Source organism: Pteronotus mesoamericanus, unplaced genomic scaffold (genome assembly GCF_021234165.1).
Source record: "Pteronotus mesoamericanus isolate MK-2021 breed Mesoamerican mustached bat unplaced genomic scaffold, CSHL_Meso_final contig_1176, whole genome shotgun sequence".
Classification (NCBI taxonomy): Eukaryota; Metazoa; Chordata; class Mammalia; order Chiroptera; family Mormoopidae; genus Pteronotus; species Pteronotus mesoamericanus.
Genome location: NW_026555035.1, coordinates 1 through 24,160, shown reverse-complemented (window position 1 = coordinate 24,160; position 24,160 = coordinate 1). Strand labels below are relative to the sequence as shown.

At 52.6% G+C, this 24,160-nt stretch overlaps 1 protein-coding gene and 2 non-coding genes across 3 annotated transcripts; 1 reads left to right on the top strand and 2 right to left on the bottom strand.

Moving 5' to 3' along the window:
• Nucleotides 1-268: 268 nt before the first annotated feature.
• Nucleotides 269-20,413, bottom strand: BCKDHA (branched chain keto acid dehydrogenase E1 subunit alpha). The gene is made up of 9 exons (XM_054582198.1): nucleotides 20,264-20,413; nucleotides 11,329-11,511; nucleotides 11,138-11,224; nucleotides 6,318-6,426; nucleotides 4,138-4,299; nucleotides 2,182-2,388; nucleotides 1,824-1,965; nucleotides 1,508-1,679; nucleotides 269-795 (listed from the first exon to the last, which is right to left on the bottom strand). The coding sequence occupies exons 1-9, from the start codon at nucleotides 20,369-20,371 to the stop codon at nucleotides 625-627; spliced, it is 1,341 nt and encodes a 446-aa protein (XP_054438173.1). The 5' UTR covers nucleotides 20,372-20,413; the 3' UTR covers nucleotides 269-624.
• On the top strand, nucleotides 7,044-7,150 carry LOC129077706 (U6 spliceosomal RNA). Its single transcript, XR_008529889.1, has one exon. It is a non-coding gene; the product is annotated as a U6 spliceosomal RNA (small nuclear RNA).
• On the bottom strand, nucleotides 8,035-8,224 carry LOC129077698 (U2 spliceosomal RNA). Its single transcript, XR_008529888.1, has one exon. It is a non-coding gene; the product is annotated as a U2 spliceosomal RNA (small nuclear RNA).
• Nucleotides 20,414-24,160: the final 3,747 nt, after the last annotated feature.

Sequence of the window (24,160 nt, the reverse complement as noted above, 5' to 3'; positions counted from 1 at the left end):
GGCCAGCTCCAACAGCTTCCGGGCTGCCTTGCTGGACACCAGGTTTGCCTCATTCCATGGGAGAGGAGGAGTCCATCTCTGGAACATCTCCACCCCCAACATGCCTGCTGAAGCTGGCCCTCCAGTTTGCGCAAGTTTCTAGGGGAAGTAGCTATCTCAACGCTCCTGGTCTTACCCATCTAACTGAAGGGGCGGAGTTGCAAACCACTCAGGCAGGACTCTCCTCCTACCTCCAAAACTCCAGGAAACAGACCAAATGTAGCAGAGCGCCAAATGCAGAGACAGTTTATTCAATGCCTGCTGCCTACCTCTCACTTTAAGTCCCACAGGCTGACCTGCCGTGCCTGCCCCCAGCCCAGAGGGGCTTCCAGTCCTGGAGGCACTCTTGGCTGGCCCCTGGGAAAAAGCACTATAACCACAAAAAGGGGGCTGACGGGACCCCCCAAAATATAATAGCCTAGAGGAAGAGGGTGAGCGGAAGCCCCGCCCCTTATCATCTCAGCTCTGCCCTGAGTATCTTGAAGGGAGCTGGCAGCCAGCTCTCTCCAACCCTCAGTCTGGGGCTGCCTCTCAGGGTTCCTGAGATGGGTGGGGTGGGGTGGGTTAGGGTGGGGCAAGCACTGATCACTTCTCAAAGTGGTCCAGGGGGTAATGCTCGCCATAGGTCTGGAGGTGACGGGCCAGGGACTCTTGCTGCTTGCGGAGCTGGGCAGGCATCTCCTGATACACATCAGAGAAGAGCAGGCTGGGATTGGGTTTCAGCTTCCGCTCGGCCTCCTCAAAGGCCTCCATCACCTGGGAGACAAGGAACTGTGGGCAAGCAGCCGGCCTCCCACCCAGGACCCTTCCTCCTTCCTCCCTGTGGGACCTCAGTGAGGCATTAATCCCCTTGAGCCCGTGGGTTCCCATCCGGACAACAGAGACAATCACCATCGCAGTGGTGACAATAACATCCCCATCAACGCCCCCTGATCCCAGCATCTCCATCCTTCACTATGACTAAGGCTGTGGAATGGTTTCAGACTCAGCAGCCCTAAGGAACGGGCAGCTTAGAGACAAGGAAACCAAGGCACAGAGAAGGGCTCTGCCCATGACCGTGGCTGGGGGCAAAGCCGGATGCACAGTGCTGCCTGAGGCCCGGCTCTGCCCTCACCACTGGTCTGCATGGCCTCTGGCTGCTGACAACCTGGGACAGGGAGGACAACAGACTGGCTATGGGCAGGACACTCAGACCACATGTGGATTAAGTCACCTCATCCCCAACCTTCTGAAGCGGGTACCCCAGGATCCTTCATGCCAAGGACACAGCTAGGACACGGCCGAGGTGCATGTGCCCAGGCAGCCTGGCTCCACAGGCCAAACTCTGAGACATCACTGGGGCATGCCCTGAGTGTCCCAGTTCAATGTCCCCCCAAATCCCAGCCCCCACCCTTCCAGGGTTCCCCATGATGTTCCACCTCAGGACATGCCCCTGGGATGTTGGTCTCCAACAGGAGGAGGCCCTCACCTTCTTGCGTGACTGCTTCCTCCAGGCCTTCTCCTGCTCATCGTCCCACCAGCCGCGGCTCTGCATGTAGTGCCTCAGACGGGAGATTGGGTGGTCCTGCTTGTCCCAGTAATTGACCTCGTCCACTGAACGGTACGCTGAGCTGTCATCACTGGTGCTGTGGTGCCCGATCCTGCCCAGGGGGAGGGCCATGGACAAGGAAGGGTATTGTAACATGGAGTGATGGGGTCAGGCTTTAGGGATCCCAGTGATGAATGTAGGGAAGATGGTGAAGATGGTGGCTGTCAAGGCTGGTGGGAGGGGGAGGGGCAGGCACCTATAGGTCATGGCCTCAATGAGGAAGGGCTGATTCTCTGCCACAGCCCGTCGCCGGGCCTCCTTGGTGGCATTGTACACAGCAAACACGTCATTGCCATCCACACGGATCGACATGATGCCGTACCCGGGGCCTCGAGCCGCTGTGGGGACAGAGAAAGGCAGCTCAGACTCCATGGCTCAGACAAGGACAATGAGCAGAGAATGGGAGAGGGAAGAAAGGGAGGGGAGAGGAGAGCAAACAGAGCAGTGCTCCATCCGCTGTCTCCTGCAACCTCCCTGGTGCCAAGACGCTGCAGGAAGAGACCAGGAGGGCCGGGTGGCAGGAAGGGAGAGGAAGAGACGATACTGGCCCATACCGATGCCATCCCCGCGGTACTGCTCGGAGGTGGGTGTGGAGACGGCATAGCCATTGTTCCGGCAGAAGAAGATGATGGGGCACTCAAGGGTAGCAGCGAAGTTGAAGCCAGCGTGGGCATCCCCCTCACTGGCTGCCCCCTCACCGAAGTAACAGATGACGATCCTGTTGGCATTGGCCCGCTTGGCTGCGTAGGCCGCCCCCACCGCTGCGGACAGTGAGAGTGTGGTGAGCAGGAGCAGAGCCCCACGCGTGCTCACCTCTCTCCCTCTCACAAGACACAGACACAGACACACACCCCCCTCACCCCCAGCCCCAGGCTCCGGGATTCAGGCTGGCTGTCACCAGGCTGAGGGGACAGAAAACACCTGATATCCCAAGAGCCCCTCCATAACCTGCCCCAGCCCGTCTTCTCCCCTCAGCTGACTGCAGCTCCATCCTTCCAACCCCTCAGGCCCGAAACGCCAGCACCATCTTTGACTCCAAACTCTGTCATGCCCGCACCTATGCCACCTTCTAAACAGAGGCAGAATCTGACCCCTTCTCCCCATCTCCTTCACCTCACTGGCCAAGCTAGGCCCCCCCGTTACTCTTGGGGCAGCCAGAGGACTGTTCAATGATGAGCCAGGCCAAGTCATTGCACAGCTGACCACTCCCCCTCCCCCACGGCCCCCGCAATACCCATTCCCTCTGGGTTAAAGCCAAAGGCCCCGAGCCCCGAAGATCTGCACCCTCCCACAGCTCTCTGACCGATACCCTCCACCCCCATCCACAGCGGCCCCACTGGGCTCCTCCCTGCAGCTCAAGCACCGCAAACACAGCAGGCAGCCCCCACCTCAAGATTCCTGCCGGCTCCCCCGCCCCTCTTCCTGGTCTGCACTGACCTGTGGCCCCACCTTCGCCATCACACCTCACTCCCTCCCAGCCTCGTATCTCCCTACAGGACTTATCAACCTCTGACGTGATCCACGGGTCACGTCTTCATCTCATTTACTGTCTCTCTCCCCTAATCCATGTCAGCACAAGGAGGGCTGAGGGCTTTGTCTCTTGTTCACTGTACCTGGAAATGGTGCCCACATAGCAGGGACTCCGTATATTTGGAACTGAGTGAATGAATGATCACCCAAAAGGAAGGTGAGGGCCAGGGCCCCACCTTATGGAAATCTGACCTACCTTCAGCAAAAATGCCACCTCCACCTAGAAGGCTGCCCTGCCCACCTCCCACCTCAGAGACATGAACCACTCACTCCTTTTTTTCCAAACAGAATGATATGAGCAAATGTGCATGGGGCCTTGCGATGTACCAGGCACTCTGCTACCCCAGCAGACACAGCAACTCATGTACCTGGAGTTGCCCCAGGCAGAAAAAGCTGAAGCCCAGACTGACCCTTGACCAAGGGCAGGCCCCAGAGGGTAGGGAGAGCGGTCCATTTCCACGGCCCCCACGCTCTGCTTCCCAAGCAGTCACCTTTGACAGAAGCCACACCAACTGCTCTAAGCACTGTGGGCCTCCAGAGTAAGCTGTAGGGGAGCTGGACTCCAGGACTGAAGCAAAGCAGGGTTGGGAGCAAGAACCCAGGCTCTGTAGCCATAGTCCATGATTTGAGACCTGCTTTTCTCACCACCGGCCAGGTGACCGTTAGCAAGGAACCAGGCACATGCTCCATCACATGCAGTAGGCTATGTTTGTGTGCAGACAAAAGGGGTGGGCACAAGTTTCGGAAACCAAGAATGTGATCCTGCTGGCTCAAGCCTGCCAAATGGGTGAGGACACCACCACAGCCCTCCCCTGACGGGTCCCAGACAAGAGGGGTCTTGAAAGACTGGAGGCCAGACCAGGGCTCTGACTCTGACCATGTCACCAACCAAGAAGTTCCCTGGGACGGAGAAGGGCTGGGCCCTCCTCAGGAGTACGGCACTGGTCTATGTGGTCCGGGCCCAAGACATGCGTCCTCACCCTGAGGAATCTGTGTGGCCAGTGGAGAGGAAATGGTGACAAAGTGACGCTCCTTGCAGCCATAGTGAACGGGCATCTGGCGCCCCTTGCCCGGGTCATTCACGTTGCCATAGCACTGGGCCATGAACTGTTCCAGGGGGTAGTCCCGATACATCAATACGCCTGTGAGGGGAGGAAGCAGCAGGTATTAGGGGAGGAGGGTCCAGAGGTGCAGACCAACTCCATGGGCGTCCCAGGACAAGGCCCTTCCTGGCTGGGCTCCCAATTCCCTCTTTGTACAGTAAGGGAGCTGGATGAGACCAAGAGAAGCATATTGGGATGCTTAGGGGACCAGCAGGTGCAGGAACCAGGTGGGCAGACCAGCAAGCACAGGACTGTCTCAAGAGGGAGGCCACTGTCGAGACCACTGATGGCTATCCAGGGAGGCTAAATCATCCAGTTTTTCAAAAGAAAAAACCTTGCTTGCTTAAAAAAAAAAAAAGAGAGAGAGAGAGAGAAAGAGAGAAAAACTACCTAAATTATAAGTGTTACAGCTAATTCAATTACTTTCAAAAATCATCATATGAACCTAATAAAAGTAGGGACTCACAACTTCTGGACTAAGGAGAAAAATGTTCAAACCTATTTATGGCATTAAAACCTTCTTCAAACAAAATCTCTGGTGGATGCCCACCTACCACCATCAAAGAGAAGCGCACCACTAGGCTCTTACCTGGCTGGCAGGAGGTTCCTGGAGGCAGCACAACCCAGGCACGACCCGCTTGTTGAGTCCCCTGTTCTCCCCATTCCACAGCGGGGAGAGAGAGAGTCGAGGATGGGGCACAGGATCTACCTCACCTCACCCGGCACAAGTGCCCTCAGCGGCTACCCAGATGCAGAGCTGTGTGCTGGCCTGCGGTGCCGGAGGGCTCCTCTTATAGGGCAGCTAGGGTCCAAACGGCCCTGTGTGGACTGCCCAGGTGCCATCAGGATTCCAGGGCCCTCACCTGGCCCTGCCTGGAGCCCTCGCCAGAGACCCCTTCGGCAAAACAGGCAGGAGGCACTCAGCAAACCTGGCAGGGCCTGACGTGTGTCCCAGTGTCTGGGGAAACCTTTTTTGCTATTGATGCTGAACCACAGACGATCAGAGGGCATCTGTCCTCCTAGAGCGTGTGGGGTGGAGGGTCTGGTGCAGCACAGAAGGGAGTAGACAGTCCAAGAGTAGACCAGAACAGCATACTGGTCCAGGGAGGGCTCTGCCCAGCCAGCCTCCCTCCTAAAGAGCTGTCCCAGGACGATAGGCCCAGTCACATCACCTCTGACACTGAGTGCTTACCCCTCACCAGATCCTGCACTAACGGCTTTGCATCACCTAGGCCATGAAACCCCTCGAGAGCCATGTTAAGCAACTGAGGAGCAGTTAAGCAACTTGCCCACGGTCTTGAAGTACCTAAGAGGAAGACTCAAGATTTGCCTCCCTGGCCCCCGCACAGGGAGGCTCCTTTGCAAGGCCCCCATACCAGCAACCAGTCTGGAACCACCCCCTCACCTCTCTGGGCTGTCTTCTTCACCCTAGTCATTCTTTTACACACATTGATTTTCTTCAGTCCTAGTCTTTGATCCTTCCTTCTCTGCACTTAAGAAGTGAGCCAGCTCCGTGACTGGAACCTGTCACACTCTTCCATTTGCTTCTGCTCCCTGAAGGCTACGGCGCCTGGAGAGAGGCCAGCAGAGCTCCCGCTGTGCGGATGGGGGCCCACAGTACCTGCCACACCTGCAGCTAGGCCTGCCCTCACGGCACAACCCCAGCAACCTCACAGCACAGAGATTACAATACCATCATCATCATCTTGATTCTGGAGAAAACTGACATTCAGAGACAGGGAGTGATTTGCCCCAAATCTGACAGCTGGTAGCCATGGACTGGTTAGGAGAAAAGGCTCTTAACAACAGTGCCCACCCTCCACAGAGGGGAAGCCCATGCCCTCCGAACTCCTGTACCTGGCTTGGCTCTTTCTTACTTGCAAAGTCCTTCATCCAGCTCCTGGGAGCTCGCTGCCATGATGTCACTCTTCAAAGAGCACGCAGGGTAACTAATGTGGGCCTAACCTGCATACCAGGAGGGACTCCCACCTCGATGGGGACCGCAAACCCAGGCCTCTGGCATGTGCTCCACAGGGCCAGTACCTGCGCACACGTACCTGCCTCCCGGTACTGGCCAAACACCAGGTCCGTGTTGTCCAGGGCGGCCGCACTCCCCACGTGAGTCCCCTCCTCACCATAGTTAGTCATGTAGAAGGAGATCCGGCCCTGTGGGTAGAGGGGAGCCCAGAAGCCCAGGCTCGATTATGCTGAGCAACCAGTAAAAACCACACAAATAGCGACCAATTTCTGACGGCTCCACCGAGCAGCAGAGAGTTCCTGAAGGCTGCTCTGGGCCAGGCCACGCTGGAGTTTCTGACTTCATGGAGGACCTGCCAGACTGGTGAGAGTCAGGGCGAGGGGGCTGTGTCACCAGAGCTGCAAGGACGTGCTGCCCAACATGGAGGGGCACCAGGGAGCAATGGCTAAGCTGAGTGAAGGTAGGGGTGGATGGAGGTTTCCAGACAGAGAGAATGATAAAGGCCAAGAGGCTGGAAGGGATGGGACATGAAGTGGGAGGGGTGAAGGAGAAGGCAGGAGAAAGGCAGAGCCCATGTACTGCAGGGAATGAGACATCTGAACTTTACCTGGAGAACAGTGGTAACCTGCCCACAACTCTCTTTGGAGAGTGATGTTTTTGAAATGTCTCTCAGGCTGCTATGTGGGAAAGGGATATAAGAAACAAGACTTGAGTACAGCAAGCCACACAAGAAGGATGGTGGCCTGGCCTGGTAGTGCCGACAGGCAGGGAGAGGAGTGGATGGTTGACAGCCTTAAAAAACAGCGTGCTCACTTTGGCAGTACATGTACTAAAACCGGAATGATACAAAGAAGATTAACATGGCCTCTACACAAAGATGACATGCAAATTCACGAAGCATTCCCTATTTTTTATTTACAATAGCCAAGATACGGAAGCAACCCAAGTACCCATCAATAGATGAGTGGAAAAAGAAGATGTGGTACAGCCCTGACCGGTGTGGCTCAGTTGGTTAGAGTGTCATCCCAATACGCCAAGGTTGTAGGTTCAATTCCCTGTCAAGCACAAAGAAGGAGCAACCAATGAATGTGTCAATACGTGGAACAACAAATCAGTCTCTTTCCTCTTCTCTCTCTAAATATCAATAACTAAAAAAATAAAATAAAAGTACAAATCGGTAGTTATAAAACAGTCATGGGGACAGAGACTACAGCACAGGGAACAGAGTCAGTATCTTAGCATCTATGTACGGTGCCAGGTGGGTACTTGAATTATTGGGGCCATCACTTTGCAAATTATGTATTTGTCTAACCACTATGCTATACACCTGAAACTAATGTAAAATAACACGGAATGTCAACTATAATTGAAAAATAAAATTTTTTAAAAATTAAATTTTTAAATATTTTATTTAATTTACTTTTTTGGAGAGGGGAAGGGAGGGAGAAAGAGAGGGAGAGAAACATCAGTGTGTGGTTGCCCCTCACATGCCGCCCACTGAGGACTTGGCCCACAACCCAGGCTTATGCCCCAACTGGGAATCGAACCAATGACCCTTTGATTCGCAGGCCAGAGCTCAATCCACTGAGCCACACCAGCCGGGGCAAAAAATTAATTTTTTTTTAAAAAGCAGTAGCAGTCAGCAGTACCAGAGAGTGGCATACTTTCCTGGCTGGCTATACCAGTGCCCAAACCCATAGCCTGGGAAAACCAAATGTTAGGTTCCCAGCCTCCCTTGTAGGACACAGGTCTAGCCAGAGACTTAAATGGAAGTCTGATTTTGCTATTTTTTTTCTTGTTAATGCACCATTCCCAGAAGTACTACAGTACTTGGTGGATGCATGGAAAGGACGGAGCAAGCTCCTGTTCCATCTCCCAGCTCCAAAAATCCATTTAATAGAATGTCCTCGGAAAGAGGATGCATCAGATATTATACTATAAGCACAGATACTATACTTGATCTGAGCCAAAAGGCTGAGAAGCAAAGATTTTGCTTTCTGACTTAAGGGAATAAAAACCCCCTGCAGCCGGTGCCAGCCCTCTCCGCCTTTCTTCCTGCCTGGCACACAGCTGGGACGCCTGGGCCTGTGGCAGCCATCTTTAAATAGGAGGCAACAAGCACATGAAGGAAACCAACTCAACCACATTGGTGCCACTGAGCAGAACGGATTTCTAACTGAATACCTAGCGACAGAGATGGGAGGGGGGGGATTAATAAATAAATAAATACCTAGGGGCAGAGTGAAAGAGAAAGTGATAGCAAAGGGGAAGGAGACAGAAATGAAGTGCAGGTCTCAGGTTTGGGCAAATGGGCAGCTGGCAGCACCTTTCACTGAGAACTGGCCTAAGGGAAGAAGAGGAGTGGGTCTGGGAAGAAGATGCAGAGGCCAAGTTCGGGCAGGCTGAATCTGGTGTAAGACATCAGGGTGAGAAGCCAAGCAGATCTGGGGCTAAGAGGCGAAGTCTGGTTGGAGAGCTGGGGAGCGCCTGGCGTAGAGACAGAAATGAGCTCCCCAAGACTACACGTCAGGTGAAACAGGGGGCCCCGAACTGGCACCTGCGGGTGCCCTCTGCACAGTCGGCATGCGTTCCACAGGCCCAGCTCTCTATCACAGCGGGGGAACCAGATGAATAATGCTTTCTTCTAAGTGGGGAGACAATTAAAAGTTAATTGACCTCCCAGAGCCTAGTGAGTGGGTGGATGCCGGGTGCTGAGCATCTGGCAGGGCTGTGGGACTGGCAAGGGGAATAGCCTTAGGGGGGCCCCCCCGAGCAAACAGTACCTGGGTTCCCAGCCAAGGTCACTGGCTGCCACCCAGTATCCTATCCCTCTTTCTCTTTGCTAAAGCAGATCTCATTCCACCGCAGGTAGCAACTGCCTAGACTGAAACACTACATTTGTCATTCTCCCTCGTACCTAGGAGTGACCCATGAAATATGAGATATTATTGGGACTACCTGGAAAGTTCTATAAAATCGGCTGTGGGAGATACCTGGAATATGCCATGTCTGACCTTCCACCTTCCTTCTACTTCTTGCCTGGAATGAGGATGTGATGGAGGCAGCCCCAGCAGCCATTAGGTTCATGAGGGGCCTTCAAGGCTAGAAGCCAACACTGGGTATCCAATGACACCATGGTGCCACCATACCCACCCCAAACCACCTGTTTCCAGATTTCTTTTATGCATGGTAAAAAAAACAAAAACAAAAACCAAAAAAAACCCAACTATTAATCTGTTGAAGATACTGCTTGTTTTTGTTAGGATTTTTTCAGTGGGGAGGATTCAGGGAGATCTGTTACCGTAGGTGAAAGTAATCCTAGCTAACAAGATGGACCTTGATGGATGAGTTGATCTCCTTGAGGGCCTCCCGTGTTGGCTGACAGGCAAGGGGCCTTACGTGCTGGTTCTCACAGAATTCCTACCCTGACCCTGTAGGGTGGGTTCTCTTGTTATCATTTTTTTAATATACTGAAGAAACTGAGACAAAGACCAGAAAAATCTCCTGTCCAAATTCATAGCTGTGACTGGATCCACATCCGTGGGATTCCAAAGCCCCGTTTGTGCAGCCAATGCAGGGGCAGGAGGGAGCCCAGGCACGTGTGAGGAGGGGAAGATGGCCTGGCCTTGTGCTGAGGCTGCGGAGAGGGAAGTGGACTGCCAAGGCCACAGAGGAACAGGAGACAGGGCAGACAGAAGGGCCAGGCGTGATCCTGTGGACATGGGAGTCAAATCAAGTTGCTGGGCAGGGTGGAGACATTACCATGACTCGGAAAGCCCATGCGGAGTATTCCCTGTGAGCTAGAGAGTCCGGGAGCAGGCTGCCTGTACGATCTGCTCAGTCCTGTCACCTGGGGGCTGCAAATGCAAATTTCCAAGCCCACCCCCATGTGAGGACCCGCCTGCCCAATATTCTCCCCTTTTCTAACAGAAACCCCGGCACCCCTGCTCTCGGTCCACTACTCCACCCCCCCAGTCCCTGCGAAGCGGCACATGGCCCCAGCCTGGACTGTCACGGGATGATTCTGGGAGGGGTCTGTGATCAAAGCCTGGCCAACGAGTATCAGCCCTGGGGCTTCTGCTGGGATATTAGGGACCAATTTCTTTTCACCACTAAGGAGACAGTTTAATTACTGCAAGGTTGGTAGGGTCATGGCAAGAGCTAATATTTATCATGGGCTGACAAAATGCCAGGTTCACTGTCCCTAAAGCCATTACATATGTCACCATCAATCCTCATGGCGACCCCATGCAGACCAGAAAACGGAAGCACTCAGAGGTCAAACAGCTTTCCCAGGGCCACAAAGCCAGAAAGTGGCAGATGAGGACTTCAGTCGTACCCTGAACCCTTTCTCGGCCACCTCTCCCTGAGCCTGGAGCTTCCAGAGACCACAGCGGCTTGAGAATGAAGGAAGCCAAGGCAAAGGTGAGGAGGAAAGACACTCAGAGAGAAAAAGACATCTGGTGACATCTTTCAAGCCCCCAGACAGCTTGCACGAAAACAGGGCCCTCTGAACTTGCAGTTACTTGAATCAATATATTTCCTCCTTTGATTGGTTATCTGTCTACTGAGGATCACAGCGTTTGACATGAGCACCCTCTTCTCAGGACAGTGAGCTCCCAAGAAGAAGGGCCTTCATGACCCCTACCTGCCCTCTCCCTTCACAGCTAAGCCCCAGCTCAGCCCACACTAAGGGTTTTCAGTGATATGGTCCGTCCTCCTGCCCCTGGGCAGGGCCCTTCCCACATTCTCTCTCCAGTGCCCCAAGAGCTCTAAGGACCCCGAGACAAAGGGTCTCCATTCCACTCTTTCCTCCTTGGGAGCTATCTTCTGGCCCACACACAGGTAGAGGGACCTCAGGTGATCCCAAGCTCCCCTCCCCAGATTGTCCGCACGCACCTGCCGCTGGGACTCATAGAGGATGCGGTCCATGGTGTTGAGCAGCGTCATGCTCTTGTAGAACTTGAGTACCTTCTCCTGCGGCAGCTGCATATGGAGGCAGAGAGAGACTTAAGGCCATTGGGACCAGAGAGGACACGGGCAAGGGGCCTGGGCATGGGAGGCAGGGGGTGAAGGAGGTGGCCTCTCACATGGGGATCCTCGCTGGGGTTGATGATCTGGCCCTGCCGATCCATGACGCGGTAGATGGGGATCCCAGAGATGACATTGGGCTGGATGAATTCCAGCTTGTCGATGAACTCCGCCGAGGCCCCTGGGAACTGAGGCTTGTCGTCCAGGGATGAGAAGTGCTGCTGCTGCTGCCTCTTGGGGTGCTGGGAGGGGAGGGCAGACACCTGAGTCAGGAGCAGCACTCGAGTTCCCACTGGCTCAACCCCATGGGACAGGCAGTATGGCCTGGTGGTTAAGCTGCCACGGCCCAGGTGGACTCTGGGGCCTGACACACAGGGTGTGAATTCCAGCTTCACCACTTTCCTGTTGCGTAACCTCGGGCAAGTTACTAGAACGTCTTTGTGTCTCAGTTCCTCATCCAATTGGGGTAAAGACAACATATATCCCACAGGGTTGTTGTAAAGTTTAAAAATCTCAAAAAAGTGGCAGGCAGCTCAAGAACTGGCAGCTATTACTATTATGAGAGGCCCAAACTTCACCCCAGCACTCAAGGCCTCCCCAGTCTGGCCTCAGGGACCCCGTCTCTCCATCTCCCCCTGCTACCACAGGCACAGGCACCTCTTCACAGAGCCCTCGAGTCAGCTGGATGGGCTCTTTACTGACCCCCGTACCCAGCAGGGAGGCCACCTGGTACAGAGCTAAGTCTGTGAGTGCTTAAGAGTCAGTCTGCCTGGGTTCAAATCCTTTGTTGGGTGACTATGGGAAAATGACTTCCCCTTCCCAAGTCCTTTTTTCTCATCCATGAAATGGAGAACACTCATGGAAATGTTGCAAGGCTAAAATGAGATCGCACACGTAAAATGTGAACAGACGATTTGTAAATGTGAACAGACGATTTGTAAGTCATACAGTAAATGGTCAAAAAAAATTATGATTTCTACCACATATCACTGCTCTCATCTCTTTTCTACCTCTTCCCCCATCACCTGGCCAACGGCCCCACATGCATCAGTGCCCTCTCCATGCCCGGCCTAGCTCCCCCGACAAGCCCAGCCTGAATCACTCAATAAATATTTGAGCACCTGCTTTATTCCAAGCCCTGTGCTAGGTTCTGGGGACCTAAGAGACACAAGACATCTGTCCCTGCTGCCAGAATGAAAGATGCTGAACAAGTACCAATGACGGTGAGTCATATTTTCCTAGGAGAAGCCATGGGGCTCCACAGAGTAGAGTGGAAAGGGGGTAAGGCCTCTCTGAGACAGTGGCATGAGAGCTGAGGCCTGGAAGATATCTAGGAGTCAAGAAAAGAGCATTCGATGACAGGAGAACAGAATACGCAAAAGGCAAAATGTGAGGAATGGCGTGTCCCCTGCGGAACGTGGCAGGAGCTCGGAACGGCTGGAGTTGTTCTGTGGGGAGCATCACACCTGCTTCGATCAGAGGAGCCCTGATAGGGCAAGCCCATGGGAAGCCTCCAGGTGTGGCCGACTGTGAACCAATTCAATGTCTTAACTCTTGAGCTAACCTTGAACTGGTCTCAGTGTTGCAACAGTGCCCCCTGATTAAGCACTTGCTGAGTGCCAGGCTGAGCTCTGCATGCACAATCTTACTATTGCCCTTGGGTAGATGAGAACACTATGGTTCAGGGAGGTAAAATAACCTGCATTGGGCCACAGAACTAAAACTAAGTCCGTCAGGACTGGCTTCAAACTTGGGCATGGCCCAAAACCCATGCTCCTACCCCAGCTGCCATGGCTGGCCAGGTTTCCACACGTCTACATCTGTACTTCCCAGTGGTCGCCAGCTTCCTTTTAGCTCATAATGGTGGCTTCACTTCCAACAGGGGCTACAGAATCACTGAGTTTGCCATGAGCTGGACCTCACACATGGGTGCTCAAGTGTGTTCCCCCTCCTTCTCTCCTTTAATTACAGTGAAGAAGCCATCCAAGGTTCCAGGGGGGAGCGTGAACACGTGCATGTTTATCTGCAATTATAGTTGTGAGGAAACAGAGGAAATTACACGCCCAGCAGCAGGGCAGGTCCAGGCCTCACATCACGGCAGACTCCCTTCCACCTGCAAGGGAAGAAGCTAAACTCAGCAGGCTGCACTTCCCCCTGAGCACTCACACCTCTGAGCACTCACACAGCCAGACCTGTCCATCCACCTAAAGGATCCTTTTGTGTTGTGTCTGTCTCCCACACACATCACAAGCTCCCGGAAGGCAGGGATTATGTCCAGGTCGATTACAGAGCAGGCACTCAACAGGCAATTACTGAACAAACGGATGAATGAATGGTTACATTCACAGGCTTTGGAGTCCCACTGGCCTGGGTTCCAATTTCTTAGCTCACTGTGTGGCCCTCTGCTAGAGACGGTCTCTTTGAATTTCCCCTCTGGAAAAAGGCTGCAGACCGCTGCTGTGAGAAGTTCCTAAGATGAGGCACACAAAGGTTCAGTACAGGCATGGGACATACTATGTGCCTGAAAACTGGTAGAAAGGGAAAAACAAAAACCTAGAAGATTAGGATGTGGGAAAAAAGGGAAATAACTGGCACCGTAAGAGGAAGATGGGGCAAAGAGCAGCTGGGGAGAAGGACTGGCTGCACCTCAAACTGAAGAGTGACGCCAGGCCCCGGCAGACGCTCCGGACAAGGACTGAGGCCCAGGGGAGATGAAAATGGAACAGGGGCTCCAACCCTCTAAGAGGGTGGTCCAGAGGCAGGCAGGAGTCCGGATGGTAGGATTTCCGGGCTCAGAACAAGCAAGGACGTCAGGATAGGACTGTCTGCGTATAGCGGCTCAAGAGCTACTGAGGGCGCTGCGGTGCACCCCACACGCTGGGGTTAAGCCTTGGCAGCCCAGTCTCCCCTAGGCCACCCCAGGGCTCTGTCCTGATTCAGTGAACTCCCTGAAAGGCCCAGCAGACGCTGGTCTTGAGGAAATGCTCCACTGTGGGAGTGGGTGGTAAATGCCTGCAGGGGAAGGATGCGACTCCACCCACTTTTTCTTTTGTTTTTGGTGAGGGGGTGGGTTTGTCCTGGTGGCCAGTGACTTACAGTGGCAGAGGCTACACAGATTTACACAAAGCCCTGAAGCCACATCCTCTCCCACAACAGAGGAAACTGGGACACCTGCTCTGGATGGCCTCATCTGCCCAGCAGGTCGATGTTAAGGTGGCCCCTTGTGGAGCCGCTCCCCCAGGCACCAAGATTAAGGGCGTGGACTTGAGCAGACCACATCCCCTGGCTGTGCAACTAAAGCTCCCTGAGCCTCGGTTTCCTCACACGTACACGGAAGACGGTCTGAGCACCGACTTCACAGGTGGGCATGAGGATTAATGAGTCGATGGTGTAGAGCACTCAGCCCAGTGTAATATGAATACTCAGTATATACAAGTAGCTGACTGGTGCATTTGACAACTGTTGTCAAACAGGTAGATCCTGAATACTTGCTCCAAGTCACACCTGAGCCGAGGGGCTGGAGATGGTAGAAGGGATGGATGACAAACACTGAACACACGAGTTACAATCAACATGGGGGCAAGCTCAGAAGAGGCAGACTGTTTAGTGGCTAACACAGGGAAGGGTAAGATGAGAGACACTAGAGCTAAACCGTCTGTGTTTGAATCCTGACTTTGCCCCTTTCCAGCCATGTCATTTCCGGCAGGAGACAGTGGCCCTGGCCCTGCGTCCCCTTGTGGATAAAATAAGAATTGTTACTCTGCAGGCATGGTGGTGAGGTAGGTATAACACCCTGCCATAGCTCCAGGGGAACCTTCACTACCAGCATCAGGTGGAGCACGAGGAAAAGCTTCCTAGAGGAAAAGGGGTTGGGGGGGGAGGTGAAGCTGAGGACTGCTGGACAGGTAGGGGTGACCCTGGCAAAGGCTGGCAGAAGAAGGACACTTCAGTCCCTGGGAACAAGAAAGGCTCTGAGGCAAGAGAAGAGAGCCTGGGACCCGGGCTCCCTGGAGCCCAGGGTGGCTGCAGCACAGCGGCGAACCATGGGCTGGGCGCCACACAGTGTGCTTCCTTTTTGCCTATGTGCCCAGTGAACCCGCACAGCAGCCAGGGGAGGCAGGAACGATCATCGCACGGCAGTAAAACAGAGGTGGCCTCGAGGCCCAGAGGGGTTAAGTGACTAGTCCAACACCACAGAGATCACAAGCGGTGACGACGTCAGCATGGAAATGAGGCAGCCTGACCACTACTGCCCGGGGAGGCTGGTAAGGAAGGTGGGGCCCAGCACTGCGGATGAGCCAGTTAACCGAGCCCTCTGCATGTGGGACACTAAGGCCACCCAAACCTGGTCCCTCCTAGGGTCTGAGGCACTCTGCCCTCAACAGCCCGAAATGCTTCCAGCTCAGAAACGTCAGTGGCCTCCCCAGCGGCCTTACCTCATAGCAGAGCTGGTTGGGGAGGCCGGGGAATGTGACTATTCAGGCTCTCTCTGGCCTCACGGACCTGGGACCAGGGGGCTTGAGCAGCACTATGCTCTCCCAGGCACTGGAGCTGTGGACTCCTGAGGGAGGCCACCCTTTCCCAGCATCAGTTACGGACACCCCAGACTTGCTGTCCCTGGGGAATAACGGCGGCCATTTCTTGTATATTGCGGTGAGTGCTTCATAAGAACCATAAGAAGAATTTTCTTTTTCCTTCACATCTCTCTGAAGGGGTTCTCCCACGGTCCCTATTTTACAGATAGAGGCTGGTGTTGAGATTGGGATCAAGAAAGCCGTAAGAGGAAGATGGGGCAAAGAGCAGCTGGGGAGAAGGACTGGCTGCACCTCAAACTGAAGAGTGACGCCAGGCCCCGGCAGACGCTCCGGACAAGGACTGAGGCCCAGGGGAGATGAAAATGGAACAGGGGCTACATTTGGCCAAATGGAAAGGTGGGGCCCAGCACTGCAGATGAGCCAGTTAACCGAGACAGTCATCCTGTCAGCGGACATCTGAAGGGCCATATATGGCCACAGAGGCCTCTGGGTAGCAGGGGCTTATCCCAGGATGGGGAAGATGGCCAGTGGGGCTGAGGCAGCGAGGGAAAGGACTGAAGCCAGCTCTGTCACCCAGATTCCTACCAGCTGGTCTGGGCAGAGGTTGGTGATGCCAGCGAAGCCTGGAGCGAGCTAGAAGTTACAAGACCTAAGCCAAAGCCGCAGTGCTCTCCTCCTGACAGCCTGGTACTATGAAAAGGAACTGGGCTTTGGAGTCCAGGGCTCCAAATTTACACCTCTCCCCTCTGAGCCTCAGTTTCCTCACCTGTAATGACTGAAAACTACCAGTAGCTACCTTGCAGTGTAGCTGAATTAAATGTATGAGTGGGTACTATAAATTATACAGTGCTTCAGGATGTGAAAAGAGGCCGGGCTCCTTAAGACACAAGCCAAAAGGGAGATGGATGCACACGGATCAATAATGACCATGTCCATTCATCCCACAATAGACACTGGGCACCTACCACTTGGAGACATTGCACAGGACACTGAAGCCCTTGGACAGGCTGCCCAAACAGCTGGGTCAGAGAAATAACATTACTGCTAATTTGCACAAACCAAGCTCTGGGTGCTGCCTGATTTCCAACAGGGCAGGGATTCTAGACATCCACTTGCTATGCTCGGAGAAGTGAAATGGCTCAGCCAAGGTCCCATTTGTTTCCTGGGGTATTGGTTGAGACACTGACTCAGGACACCCTGACAAACCAGCTTTCCTTCCTTCTCTTTTCCTGGAGCACTAATACACCCGCCAGCAACTGGAGGGGAAGGAAGGGAGTCAGAATCAGGCAAACGCCTCCGAGGTGAAAGGAAGGGCAAGCCGGCAGGGAGAAGAACGGCAATCCTCCCAGCCCAGCCCGCCCCAATCCTCCCAGCCCAGCCCGCCCCAATCCTCCCAGCCCAGCCCGCCCCAACGGCCCAACCTGTCCTCTCCAGCACAGCCTCCCAACCTCCCAACTTTCCCTCAAGGCACTGGCTGTCTCCTGGCTCCACCTTGTTCAGCTAAAACTGTACTATCCAATATGATAGGCTGTGACTATTTAAATTTAAATTCATCAAAATTAAATACAGTCCTGGCCAGATAGCTCAAGTGGTTAGAGTATCTCCCTGATATGTCAAGGTGGCAGGTTCAATCCCCAGTTAGGGCACATACAATAATTGACCAGTGAATGCATAAATAGCTGGAACAACAAATCGATGTCTTGCTCTCTCATATCAATCAATAAAAAAATTTTTTTTAAATGAAATACAGATGCTCCTGGATTTACAATGGGGTTAAGTACTGACAAACCCATCACAAGTTGAAAATATCATAAATCAAAAATGTATAAAACACCTAAACTGCCCGGGCCAGAATGGCTCAGGTGGTTGGGTGTCATCCCGTATAGCAGAAGGTCACCGGTTCAATTCCTGGTCAAGGCACATGCCTAAGTTTCTGGTTCGGTCCCCAAGCAGAGTGCAGACTAGAGACAACCATAAGATGTTTCTCTCCTTCTCCTTCTCCCTCCTCTCCCGTCCCCTCTCTCTCAAAAAACAAACGAACAAACAAACAAACTCTAACCTATGGAACATCACAGCCTACCTCACTGGTGCCCAGAACACTCACATTGGCCTATAACTGAGCAATTACCTTGAATTTCATCTCAAGAGTAATTGTCTTCTTTTCCTCTCACCAGAAGCAGAAGACACAGATGGGCCTTTTGTAGATACAATAAGATGCGAAAACAAAAAACACAATATCCAAGAAACGCTGGCCACACAGTGCACTGTGGCTGTTTGCCCTCACAATCACGTAGCTGAGTGGGAGCTGTAGCCCACGGCCTCTGCCCAGCACCACGAGAATAACACACTGCACACTGCTAGTCTGGGAAAAGATCGAAATTCAAAGCAAGGTTTCCAATGAATGTGTATCACTTTCACACCATTGTAAAACTGAAAAGTCAAGTCAAAACATCTTAAGTTGGAAACCATCTGTAAAGTGGAAATTTCAGTTCCTCAGTGGCACTACCCACATTCCGAGTGCTCAGTAGCCTCGTGTGGATGGGGGCTACCGTCCTGGACAGCCCAGATATAGAATACTTCCACCATCACGAGAAGTTCTATAGGACACCCCTGGCCTAAAATCTTCTTTGACTAAATGCTACTATTCCTTCCCTCCATTCAAAAACACAAAAGTATCATTTTTAATTTTAAAAGAACAAGTTGGAGAAATAAACGTGGGAAAGAAAACCGAGGACTCCAAAAATATATAAATTTTTAAATACTATACATGTATAAAAAGTAGGACTCTGGGAGATCATCTCCTCCTCTCCTCCACCACTCCCCCCCAAAAAAACAAAGGAGGGAAGTCAAGAGGGAAGGGCAGCAGGGTGACCGGGCCAGAAGTTGATTTAATCAGTCACAAAGGACCTTTCCGCCACTCCAGTCCGAGTCCTGCCCACCTCCCGCCCCACTGGCCCAGCCAATGGGCTCCTGGGACTGAAATCAGCCAAAGAGGATGGGGGGCGGGGCAGAGGGCGGAGCCGACGCAAACCAGCTCTGCAGCAGGAGACTGCCCTCCCTAACCCCATCCAGCTCCAGCAACCCTTCCCTTCCCAGGACCCCTCCCCTCAATCCTGGCCCCGTCCTCTTCACCCTCCTCCCCTGTTTCCCCTCCGATCTGGAGCTTCTACCTACAGCTTCCAGCTTCCCTTCCTTCTGGATTGGAGGGTCAGAGGGTCAGGCCCAACCCCACAAGATCTTGACAGATTCCCTCCAGGGCCCTCACCTATCCAGGCCCTCCCAAAGTCACATTTCTTCTCCCTCCTTCCCTCCACCCTCACTTTAAAAAGTGGCTAACATTCCTATTGCCCTTATTGTAATGCCAGGTTCAGTTCTTGGCGTCCTACGTATTTAATTTTCCAACAACCCTGCAAGGTGCCACTGCTAGCATTTTACAGAGGGGGAAATTAGGTGCAGAGAACAGCAGACCCTTGCCCAAGGCTACACAGCTGGAAAACAATGTATTAGGAATATGAACAAATGTGATCTAGCTTCATAACCAAAACAACTACTTTCTGTGAGATTTTACTTCATAGCTCTACTACAACCCACAGGGGTTTCCAGTAAGGAGAAACGTGGGCAAAGTGCCCTGTGGATCTCTCTCCCCCCTTTTCTCTCGTCTTATTAATTCAAGGAATATTTTCTAGTCATCTTCTCTGTAGTGTGACCGCAACAGACAAGGTCACTGCCCTGACATCTGATTAGGGGACACAGGTTCAAACGACTTTTTTAATGCAATTCACTTTAAAGATTTTTTATTTATTTACTTTATTTTTAGTGAGAAGGAGAAAGAGAGGGCTCTCTGGCATGCCCCCAAGTGGGGACCTGGCCAGCACCCCAGGTGCCTGAGTGGGAATCGAACCAGTGACCCTTCGGTCCGCAGGCTGGCACTCAAACCACTGAACCACACCTGTGAGGGCTATGCAAGTCATTCCAAAATCAGCAAAAGAGCAAAGAAGTACAGGGCACTATTAAAAGAGAGGGGGGAAAACAAAAAAAGTGATGGGAGACCAGATTTCTCTGTTCTCTTCTTTGAAGGGGAGGGGTCTTTACTAAGAGCAAAATGCCTTACTAAGGCAGTTTTATTTTTATTCCCCAACCCCCAAAGCAAAGGTCTTACCGTCTTCCCAGGTCCCTCCAAGCGGCCATCCCACCCTGCATATGGATGGCAACTAATAAAGAACCCCCCTCCCTCTCTACAAGTTGTCTCCGTCTCTCGGCGTCCCAAAAGGAGTTGTGTCACTTTTCCTCCCCCAAAGAAATGGAAGCTGTTCCTCCGACTGTCCTCTCCAAGTAGTTCTAACTTATCCCTTCTGTGACAGCCCTTCCTTCACTCCTTGCAGGAACCCCACACTCTGCAAATGGCTCTGGCATCCCTATTCCCTCCTGGGGAAAACTCCCAGATGTCCCAAATACTCACAGATATAGCCAACCCCCGAACCCCAAACCGACGCAGGAGAAAGAGGCCAGCCTGGCCCCAGCCTCGACTTGCTCCCAATACCCGTAACCCACCGGCCACTAACGCCATCTTGATTAACAACTCCTTAGCGATCCGCCCCTCTCCCCTTCGAGACTAGGGGGTGCCCCTTCATTAGCCTGACTCAAGTGCCAGCACACCCCCCGCAGAGAAAACACTTGCTATAGTCCAGAGGTATCTAGGATACAAGTGTGAGTGGATAAAACAGCGTAGTTCCCCAAAAATTACTCCGATCGCCTCATTGTCATTGTTTTTGTAACAGGCAAAGAAGAGGGCAAGCCAACCAGAGGCTTAGGGTTTTAAGGCCCGGGGCCTCGGGTACGACGAGCCCCAGTCAAGGACCGCCCCCGACTCAGTACTGTACAATGGCTTTTCTGGAATTTAGAGGCCGGAGTGGGAGGGGTCAAGTTGTCAGTAAACGGGGAACCACGTGCCCGCTCTGGTGATCCTGGGTTGGCGCTTGCGCACTGGGTACGCAGCAGGTACGCCGGCGCGCGCGCTTCTGTGCGGAAGTGACTGAACGCGTGGTGTTTGCAGATGGAGGGAAGGATGCAGACTGACGCCAAAACCGGCACTGAGTATGGGACAGATTCCGGCTCTCGGGGCCCCTGCTGCAGTCTCCGGCACTTTGCTTGTGAACAGAACCTGTTGTCCCGGCCGGATGGCTCTGCCTCGTTCCTGCAAGGTGAGAACTTACCCCAAGTAGATACTGCTAGGGCCACGTTCATCCCAGTCGTATTTGTTTTAGGGAGGGACTACGGTATATCTTGCAAAGGTGTACCCACCTCCTCTGATAATAGCCGGTAAATATCCCTCCTGAACTCGTAGAGAACTCCCCTTTCCCGGATGGATATTACTAGATACACGAGGGTCTCTTCCCCCATTTAGAAGGGGAGAAGATATTTCCACTCTGGTAAATACTTACCGGGAGAGAGGGGCAGACCTCCCTATAAGCATGAATCCTCTAGAATAGGGAAATCTCACCAGAGTAAGTAACTCCGTGATTAGATTCCTTTTCAACCTCTCACAGACATACCCTGGGTCTATACATCCCAGACTGAGGCAAACCTGCCGATTTGCATAAATACCTAGTAGGCTGGCAGGTCACTATTACTGGTTTAATTACTCCCTGTTATGGCAGACCTTTCACCGAAGGACATACTTTGCAGATTGAGGGTGATGTCTGCACCTTGGATTATGAAAGGTTTTCCTCATCCCCACCAATTGGTTAAATATCCCTGAGATTGGGGTACATCTTACCTATTGTAAGATCTAGCTAAATACCTTTCAAACTCCCTGACCCAGGTAAATATTCCTCTGGAGATAAGCCTAAGGATCACCCCCATAGATGCTTCGGTCCCCTCTCTAAGGCACTACCTTCTACCCAGTTACAAAGCTGCTTTCACTCATTCCTTCTCATTGAACAGGTATGTATTTGTATTAACTACTGTTCTAGGCACTGAGAATACAGCAATAATTTTTTTTTTAATCCCTCATCTAACGGAGTTTACACTCTAACCAAGAACACAGACAGTAAAGAAGATAACTAAGTAAGACACTACAGAGCAAAATATAGAATGGGAGGGGAATAGGGTGTGCCACAGAGTGCTGCAGTCTTAAATAGGATGGCCGGGAAAGGCCTCGATCTATCAGGAAGGAAAGTGTAAAGCTTGGAGAGCAGCAGGTAGCCAGGCCATGGTAAGGACTGACCTGGTGTGTTTGAGGAAGTCAGGAGATCAGTATGGCTGGAGCAGTGAGAGGAGGTTTTGGGGAGAGGTAAAGGATTGCCCATCACATAGGGTCTAGTAAATGAGATGGGAGCCATTGGAAGCTTTGCTCAGAGGAGTGGAACAATCTGAGTATATTTTCACAGAATCTCTCTGGCTTCGGTGTTGCCTGCAGTGGGTTATGGGGACAGCATGAAGATGATGGCGGCTCAAGGCAGAGTGGAAGTAATGAAGGCGGGGAAATTCTTGATGTATTTTGAAGGTAAAACTGACACAATTTGCAGATGGTTTGGTTTTAGAGCATGAGAGGAGACGGACGGAGCTAAGATTTCTGCTCAGATCAGCTGTGCTGGAGGGTCATGAGGTGTCCCGTTGGGAATGTAAAGTTCGCAGTGCCTGGTGGGTCTCTCAGTGGCGAGTTGGACATACCAATCTGGAGTTGAGAAGTGAGACCCGATATGGACAGAGAGTTTGAAATCCTCTGGCTATGGATAGTATTTTGGGCTCTTGAATGAAAGAAATCACCAAGAAAATGAGTGTAGATGGGAAAGAGGTCCCAGGACCAGGACCTGAGTCTTCTCACTTGTGAGGAGCTAGCAAAAAAACCCCAAAAACACTGAGAAGGGTCAAGGCAAGAGGAAAACAGAGAGGGAGGTTTCCTGGAGGAGCCCAGAGACGGAAGGGCCAACCAGCTGCCTGTTGTAGTGAGGCTGCATCACATGAGGATGGAACCAACCTGTGGGTTGACAGTTTGGACATTTGTCACTGGTGATGCTGTCAAGAGCTGCTCCAGTGGGGTGGCGGGATCAAGGAGAGGAAAAGGAGACAGCTCTTCGGGAGCTTGGTTGTTGGAGGGTCAGACCAACGGGGCAGCAGCTGAAGCTGGATGTGGGCCGAGAGGGAGAGAACAGCTCCGGAGAACTGTTGGGGCTGTGTCCTCAGGAAGGCGAGAGGGGAGGGACTCCTGTGTTCAGGTGGACCACAGACCATCCGTCTGCCCCGGCGCAGATCTAATTCTCCTGGGTAACTTCCCCCACCTCGGGGCAGGTTTTCCTGGAGCACAGAGAAACCCCCGGTTGTGCAACAGCCCCTCCTCCCAAACCCAGGGAAAACAGCCCAACTAGGGACCTTCTCGGCCTGTCCCCAGGCTTAGCTCTCTTGCTAAATTCAGACGCCTCAAGTTTCTTAGAACTTAGCAGTACTGAGAAGGGTGGCCTCTTCCATGTTCTAAAACCCCAGGCCTCTGGAACAAGAGGAGTCCCTTGAAGACCCTTAAAAGTATGTTCCGGGTATGTCTGGTCTCAGAATCTCTGGTAAACTTAAAATGCAGAGGCCCAGGGCCTGGCGAATGTGACTCAGTTGGTTGGAGTGTGGTCCCATAACCGAAAGGTGGGTCAGTTTGTGATTGGGGCACATTCCTTGGTTGCAGGTTCTATCCCTGGTCTGGACACATAGGATCCCCAGTCCAGGCACATATGGGAGGCAGGTGATTGATGTTTCTCTCTCCCTTTCTCTCTAAAAAGCAAAGAAAAAATGTCCTCAGGTGAGGATTTAAAAAAAAAAATGCATAGCCCCAGAACCTGCCCCATTGTCCTGTATATTTTCCATTAAGTGCTGCAGTGGTTCAGATTTCACACCAGTGTTTGGAAGCTGTGCTCGAGCTCATTTCTTCACACTGCAGGTCGCGGGTTCCCCTTCTCTCCCGCACACGGAATGGCCTGTGGAGCTCTGACTCGCAGTGCCTGAACCCTACCCTGAGCAGCTGGATTAGGATCTCTGGAGGAGGGCCTGGGCATCACTGTCTTTAAAGCTTTGGTGTGAGTTTAGTGTGCAGTCAGGGTTGAGATCCACCGCATTCACTGTTTTTCACTGCAATCAAATAGAAAATATCAGAGTATGTTACGAGAGCAACGGTAAGATTTTGTGAAGCCTTTGCCCCATTTACATTCACACAGAGGTCTGCAGGCATTTTGAGTCCCGTTGCAAAATGTATTCCTTGGAGTTATGGTCAGAGAAGTTTGGAAGCTGCCGCTCGAGTCCGGTCTCTATTTTGCAGGTGGTAAAACTGAGGCCCAGAGAAATGAGCAACATCAGCCGAGGGTGCATAGCCAGG